Raw genomic sequence first — 8289 nt, forward strand, 5'->3', positions numbered from 1 at the left:
TACAGAAGTCTCAGACATAATTATCGCCTCCGTAAATGTAATAAATCTACAAAAATTAAATTATTCTCTTATAGCAAAATTTCTGTTTAAAAAACAATTAAAAACCTGCAAAAGATTCCTCCATTTTAAAAATGCCTTCGTCATAATGACGTCGAATTTTACGAAAATTTTAAATCGCTGACGTTTAATCACGTAAGCGATGACGCGTGTTTATTTCGTGACGTCATCGGAGGGATAAGGTAGGATTGGACGAAATTATCGCGTAATTAATAAAGGACGTATCTCGAGTAAGGGCGAGGGGGAAGGAAAATCTATAAATCTATAAAAATCGGATAAGACGTCAGAGAAAAGAAAGAAATAAATAAAACAAAAATGAATTCGGTAAAATGTCAAGCGTAACAAATACGCCAAAAATAAAAGAAGAAATAGGTGGAGGGGGTAGGAAAAACCTAGAAAAATCGTCTTTTTGGCGATATCCAATAATGAGATCAGATTTTTCGATGCGTTGCAAGAATCTTTTTTCAGTAATTTTGCTCTTTCCTAAATTCTTTGAAGATGGCTCACAATCAAATATATATAATTCAATTTACAATCATTGTAAATTAATTTTTTTCCTTCATTTTATTCATTTAATTATAATAAAAAAGAAACGAAATTAAATTTCATCGTACGCTAATACATTGAAATTATAACATTTTTCAACTTTTTTTAAATATTTTTTTTAATGAAATCATTCATTAAAATGCTTGTAGAATTCTTCTTAAGAGAAAATATTTTATTATTTAATTGTTATTTCCTAAATTTTTATCTTAATTGAAATGAATTTAAAATAATTTTTATCGTTTTAATTGTATTTATACGTATTGATTGTTAAACTTCCGAAAATATTCAACAGATGGCGCCACGAGCAGTTCGCTTTCGCTTAGATTATTCGCTAGGATTTAAAACCAGATAATCATTCCGTTTACGTCATTTCGACGTCATCTCTCCAGTTTTATAATGAGCGAAGATAAAAATGACGTCAAATTTGCGTCAGAGGGTTTAATAACGAATCGTAAAGCGCTCTTACCAATGGTGTCTTTATGGTGTTTTACGTTAAAAAACGATAGAAATGGAGAAATTTTACAGGAAGATTAATTTAATATATTTTACACAAAAACTTTCAGAAGATTTTATAGAAATTTGCTCGCTTTCTGGCATTTAATCGAAGCTTTTTTATTTTTTAACACGAAGAACAGTTCATCATAATCATATATCAATAGTGGTTGGAGATTGATATATACTCCCAAAATAGGCTCGAATCCATTTATTTTACGAGTGTATAGCCTTGGAGAGAGTAATGATGGATGGATGCGGCTAGTAAATTTCTCATGAATGGACACGACAGTAATAAATTTTTCAGGTATCTCGAAAGTAAAATACACCCAAAAGATGCTGAAATATAGTAAACAAAAAAATTATTTATCAAAACTGAGGAGATTTGGTCACGCTGAACAGGTCAATTTATTGCTGAAAGAGTCATTTATTAGGGATATTTAATGCTGAAGAGGTCAAGTTACGTGTATTTAATGATGAAGAGGTTGCGTTATGAAAGGTATTTAAAGGTGTAAAGGGTCGAGTTACGTATATTTGATGCTGGAAAGGTCAAGCTTTTAAGGGTATTTAATGCTAAAAAGATCGAGCTATGTATGTTTAATGCTGTAAAGGTCAAGTTAGTAAGGGTATTTAAAGGTATAAAGGGTCAAGTTACGTATATTTGATGCTGGAAAGGTCAAATTATTAAGGATATTTAAAGCTAAAAAGGTCAAAGTTAAGTATATTTGATATTAGAAGAGCTGAAGAATATTCAATGCTGAAAAGGTTAAGTAGGTTAAGCTTTTAAGGGTATTTAATGCTAAAAAGGTCGAGCTATGTATGTTTAATGCTGTAAAGGTCAAGTTAGTAAGGGTATTTAAAAGTATAAAGGGTCGAGTTACGTATATTTGATGCTGGAAAGGTCAAATTATTAAGGATATTTAAAGCTAAAAAGGTCAAAGTTAAGTATATTTGATATTAGAAGAGCTGAAGAATATTCAATGCTGAAAAGGTTAAGTAGGTTAAGCTTATTAAGCACAGTAATGCTGAAGAGGTCAAATTATTAAGTGTAATTAATGTTGAAAAGGTCAATTTATTAAATATATTTAATTGGAAAGATCAAGTTAAGTACGTTTAATGCTAGAAAGGTTAAGTACAGTAAAGCTGAATAACTCGACTTTATTAAGTAGAGCGTTGAAAAGGTTAAATAATTAAGAAATTAATTAAAATCAAAATTTTTGAGTAAAACTCTAGAAAATTGATTGGAGAAGGAATTGATGTTTGATTACAAAAAAAAACCTTACATCAGACGAATTATTTGCTGGTCAAAAGAGTAGAATAGGAGAAAAAGATGTTATCATCGCAACAACTGATAGGAAGTGTTAGAGATAAGAACAAGCAAACTCTAACTAAAAATTAGATTTATTTGTCTTGTCACTTCACCCTGGTGAAGCCATAATTATTATTTATGTTTAACACTACATAAGTTAATTAGTAAAAATTTAATTAGCTTAAAAAAAACGCGAAGAAAATCGAAGATAGGCAGCGATCTATTGTTGAAAGTGTACGAGAAAACTCTCAATAGAAAAAAAAAGGAAAAAAACAGTAAGAAAAGTATAAAGGGGATGGTAAGAATTGATGACAAGAAGAGAGGAATTCTGACAAATGCGTGACTAGAAGAAAACACGCAGCCATGGGTAATAACACATCGAAGAAGTTGATGATAAAGTAACAAAAAAAAAGGGGGAAGAAACAGAAAAGCGTTGAAATGGGAAAGAAAGAGATGGATGTAAACGATACAGAGGACTGGAAACAAAGAAGAAAGAAATTGAAATATCAATAAAAGAATTAAACAAAAGAATAATTGATGAAATCCCAATTGTACCGTTGGAAGATGCGGAGGCAAATGAAGACAAATGATTGTATGAAGTCAATTAATCTATTATACAAAAGAATGGTTACTTATGTAAATATCGATAATTTACATTTTAAAAAGAAGAGATATAAAGTTTTAAAACAGGAACACGTCTTTTTTTAAAATACATTTTCGATTTTGTTCAGCTAGTTTTGAATGCTAGCTTTAGATGGAGAGATTTCGGGGGAAGTAATTAGTGAGGCTTACATTTTTAAATTTTCTAAGGAAATTTGAAAATGTGGGCCGCTTCTGAGGCCCGAAAAATTGATCCAGAATGCCAGGATTCGATATCTTTCGACAGCCATAATCTGAAAGGGTATAAGAAATTTTCACGAGTTTATAGCTAAATATTTTATATATAAAACTCGTATTATATTAAGTGCAGGGATGTGAGAAAATTGAAAAATATTATCAGTATTATTACGATTTAATCTTAATAATATAGCGGGATTTAGTATTGTTAGAAAGGCTTACGGAAAAGGGAATGACACTAAAAATATTGATATAATAATAATATATAGGCCTATATATATATATATAAAGGGAATAAAATAGAGTAATAACAAGAAATTTGAAACACAAAACGGTAAGAAGAAGAAAAGTTTTATATAAAAGAAAGAATGAATCGACATATAGAAAAGATTTATTAAATGTTTTGTGTAGAAAATAGCTTCAATAGCTCAGATATATTGACCTTAAGAAAAGAATACGAACTATTGAAGAATTGTACTTCTAAGATGGGTTTTTGGAAAATAAGATGGATGGACAAATATAAAAATAAAGATATTTTGAAAAAGACGAATAAAAAATAATAAAAATAAAAATAAAATTCTAACAGATATCGTGGAAAGAAGAAGAATTACTTGGAATCATCCCATGGAGAAGTGTTGAAGAGCAATGATCGAAGATGAAACAAAATGGAAATAACTTGTATATTATTTGAATTTATAGATAAAAATATGCTTTAAAGCCTATTTTTACCCAGGCGAATTTAAATTAGGAGGACCCACGTATAGTTTTGACTTCGGACATTTTTCTTCTAAAGAATTTTTTGGGGGAAGTGTTTGCTTATAAAAGATTGGTTTGAGAGCCCCACCAACAGAGACAATTGCATTTTTTTTTCTTTTTTTACCGTAAGATAACGTGCCACAGATGTAAAAATATACATTATACGTTTTATTTATACATAAACATATATGTGTCTACGCTTTATATACCACAATGCCTTAAACTTTGCCATAAACTATGCCTTAAATTTTCTTATGCATCTTTATGCTATTTCTCTGAAAAGATGGCTTAAAACCCACGTTAAAACCTGTGTAAACCGGAATCGCACGGTATGGAATATTGTTCCAGTTTGACAGGTTACCATTTCGAACAGGTCTTTTATTAACATAGAAAATCGCTCTGTTGAAAAGACTTATTCCGTTTTGGCAGGTTTCCTTTTTATTCGGGTTCCGTTTTGGACAGGTTTTAATGCAGTAACATAAATTGTTCTTGTAACCAATTTACTTCACTGATTAGAAATGTAATTAAAAACAATACTAAACAAAAACAATCAGTGGAGCGTTATACCTTTACGGGGCTCAGGTAAATTTTAATTAGGAAGCCCCAGTATAGTGTTGACTCTAGAGACATATTTCTTCGAGAGAGTTTTTTAAGAGGAAATATTTTCTTATAAAAGATTAGTTTGGGGGACCATTTTCGGTAGGGCCTCAGTCAATTTCTCCTCTTTTTGTTTTCCTCATAGGATAATGCGCCACTGAAGAATTGACTTAATCTTAAGCTATAACGTACCAGAGAGATTCTTCCACTCCATCAAATAATAATAAATTTTAAAAGTATAAGGCCCTAAATTGTAGCTCTTTATCTGTGTAGTCGTAAATTTGATCCTGATTTTCGAGGGATTTCGTGTTTTGTCTTGTTATTTTCAAGCACGTTTGAAGGGGGAGAAACTTCTAAACTTCTGAAGTACCCTCTTCTGAATTGTTTTATTGCCTCGAAAGAAAGAAAGTAAAAAAAAAAAAGAATTCTTGTTTCTGCTGATCTAACTGAATATTCACCTCTGCAAAACCCTTTGTACGACCTTCGATCGGGGGAACGTTTAAATATAATTTAGTTGCCATAGTTACGAGATAATCTTTATAAATGTTTTAAGCAAAAATTAATAAAAGTAGATTTATAATTATTTATAACAAGACGAATTATATTAAATAAATTAAAAATTTATATTGAAAACTAAAGTTTAATCCCTGTAAAGGCCCCCTTATAATTTGTTTCTGTCAGTCACGCTCTGTATCTCTTTAGCAAGTATTTATTAAACGATAATGGGGGGTGAAATATTTTATTCTATACTTTATGATTATGCCTTACTTTTAACGTGTTTTTTTTTTTTTTTTGTTTAAATTTGAGCCTGTTTTAAAGAAATATAAGCCTATTCTGGACTGTGTTAATCATTTTTGAGGCCCCAAACTTAATTTCTTCATAATTATACAGAACAAAACTATTAGTAATCGGGCGTGAGATAAGGCCCCTTAAGAAGAGGTGGCCCTCATTTACGATTAGGTATGTCCATGCGTTAAAGCAACCGTAATTATACTGTTATACAAAATTGTATATACTTTGAAATTATTTGAGACAATTAAAATGTAGAGAACACAGAGGGTGTGTGTGTCATGTGCACCCCGTAGAGCCCCGCCCTTAGAGGGGTTTTAGAGGGTCTTGAGAAGGCTCCTTATTTGTATTATTCCCTGTCTCCTGCAAAACAAATTTGTATGTTTATACATACACAGAGTGATCAAGATTACAAGCGATAGAGCTAAGCAGTGCCATAACTAGACAGTTGGCAACAGATACGAAAGGCATAATGACTAAGTGGGCCCTAAAATGGATATGGAGTAAGGGTTAAGGCACTAAGGAGACAGGAATTAAGGTGTCTAAGAATAAAAACTTTTACACAGGACAGTTTAAAAGCTAGTTAATGATGACAAGTGTACAGTGAACTTTTGATCACTCTGTCTATGTTAAACGAATGATTTTCGAGAATAATATGAAATACTAATATTTATTCGGTATTCTAAATTAATTATTATATTTAATAATTTACATATATACAAGAAAATTAGGTGATAAGATGCTCTGTTTGTCGGGTCATGTCTGAAAGGTGAGAAAGAATGAGAAGTTCGATCGCCTCCATTGAACTGTTAAACGTGCTGAAGTAAAAAGGGTGTAGGCCGTTCTTTTGTCTTATAAAAGCTGATTTAATAGCACATAAAAACTATTTTACGTCTCAAACTTCGAGTCGTTACACCTAAAAATGAGGATCTCTTTTATATCTGCATTATTATTTATCTTCATCCATGGCACATCAGCTGCAAGAAAATTCATTCCAGATAATAATAATAAACTGATATATCAGGAATCTCTCGGTGAGTATTAGCTGAAAGGGTCATAAAATATATTTTAACACGGAATAATGTTTATTAATTGTTATATAGATTATCCTGATTACATATTTAACAAGACGAGAAGCCATTCTTATGGATACGAAGTGGATCAGAAGGATAGACGTAAGGGCAATCGTGACAATTATCCATCTGCTAGTGGTTATAATGATGCTTCGACTTGGCAAAGTTATGGTAACAATTATGGTGGAGGTGGTGAAGGATTTAGCATGTTGGGAGGCGGTAAAGGAGGAGGAGGAGGGTTCGGTTTGGGCAGTGGTAAAGGTAAACAAGGTGCTAAAGCCCTGTTGGCAGTAGTTATACCTTTAGCACTTTTGGCGGTGCTCGGCCCTTTAATGGCCAGCCAGGTGATGTTACCTTTGGCTGTGGCTAGCACGTCACTTCCTGGAACCCTCCCAACAGGAAGACGAAGGAGAGCATTGAGATTTTTTGCAAGGGATGCGGATAAAAGATCAGAATTTTTTCGACGTCTGGAGATGCTCAGATCTATCCAAAGATATTTAGCAGAGGTTGGCGAGGAAAACGTGTTTCGTGAGGACCTGATGCTTTCTTACTTACGTTGTAGCGGCTTATTGGCACCGGAAAATCATTGTTTGGAACGGTTAGCATGCGAATTTACCTATTCTCGAGCTTCTTTCCCACGTCTAGAGCAAGAAGTCGTATCGATGTAAGTATACGTTTATTTAATTCGATTTAAATTCGTCAGATGGCGACAGCGGTGGGGTGTGGGTTAAAAATACTATTACGCTACTAATTATAAATATCAATAGTATATACTAGATTAGTTTAAACTGTATTTTTATATAATTAGAGAAGTCGCATGAGTCACGCTTGTTAAACTTAAATGCAATTATCAGCAAGAGCTTGCAAAATGGTTCCCGTTGAAAAAAAAACATTCCTTATTTTGTCTTCTACTTTATTCATAAATAAATTACTACGGATAAAAGACATTTCTAAATAACTGCAACACCATTTTCATTAAGAAATTATGCAAAATACTTCGAAATAGGACCTCACCCACCACATCATTATACTCGCTTCATTGGTTTTAATGTATTGTAACAATAAAATTCGAAATGTTATGGCTGGGTGAAGGTTAAAATGATGATGACATAACAATGCACCGTTCGATTGTTTTCGCATAAGAAAACAATAGAATAACACCCAAACTTATTTAGGATGAGTCAATCCTAGGGTCTTACATGTTCCTGTAATGAAATATTAATTATAAAGTTTAGAAAATTAATTAGTGTAATTTCAAGTGCATATAGAGAAGTAAATCAGAAGAAATAGAAGGGCTCGAGAGGCCTTAACTTTAAGGTCGTAGTAGTCTTATTTATTGTGTTATGTCCATTTATTTGTTAAATTTTGTGTTGTTTACTCGACTTTTTGTTTGTTGTTTACATTACTAATCTGTTTAACTTTCTCTATTTCCAGTGTCTTCTACAACATTATGAAGAACAAACACATTGACGAAAGCGATAAACAGAGATTAAGAAAGGCAGCAAGAGTTGGAAAATACAAAAAAAGAAATTGTTCTATTTATTACTGCAATAAAATCGATTCCAATATTAAATAAAATATTCTCTAATGCTAAAAAATCATATTATTCTAGTAAATAAATAAATTAAAACAGAAAAATTATCTGTTAAAAATATTATTTACGACTATTTGACAAGATGTGTTTTAAGAATTCAAATTTTAAAAATAGGTCATATGTTTATTACGTCAGCATTTACATCATAAACACTTCCTTCTATTACTATTTATGGGAAACTGATTATGTATCGATATTTATGTAATATTTTAATAATTATTCGCTTTTTGGCTTGTTAT

At 31.5% G+C, this 8289-nt stretch overlaps 1 protein-coding gene across 1 annotated transcript in view; it reads left to right on the forward strand.

Moving 5' to 3' along the window:
• The window catches only part of LOC111627696, a 32093-nt gene extending 24061 nt beyond the window's left edge, over positions 1-8032 (forward strand). Inside the window, exons 3-5 of the mRNA XM_023371314.1 lie at positions 6107-6417; positions 6487-7120; positions 7891-8032. Of these exons, the coding sequence (XP_023227082.1) occupies positions 6306-6417; positions 6487-7120; positions 7891-8032 (888 nt within the window). The 5' untranslated portion in view covers positions 6107-6305. The remainder of the gene's footprint in view (positions 1-6106; positions 6418-6486; positions 7121-7890) is intronic.
• Positions 8033-8289: the final 257 nt, after the last annotated feature.

This window comes from Centruroides sculpturatus, unplaced genomic scaffold, assembly GCF_000671375.1.
Source record: "Centruroides sculpturatus isolate CEXI.00-Female unplaced genomic scaffold, Cexi_2.0 scaffold468, whole genome shotgun sequence".
Classification (NCBI taxonomy): domain Eukaryota; kingdom Metazoa; phylum Arthropoda; class Arachnida; order Scorpiones; family Buthidae; genus Centruroides; species Centruroides sculpturatus.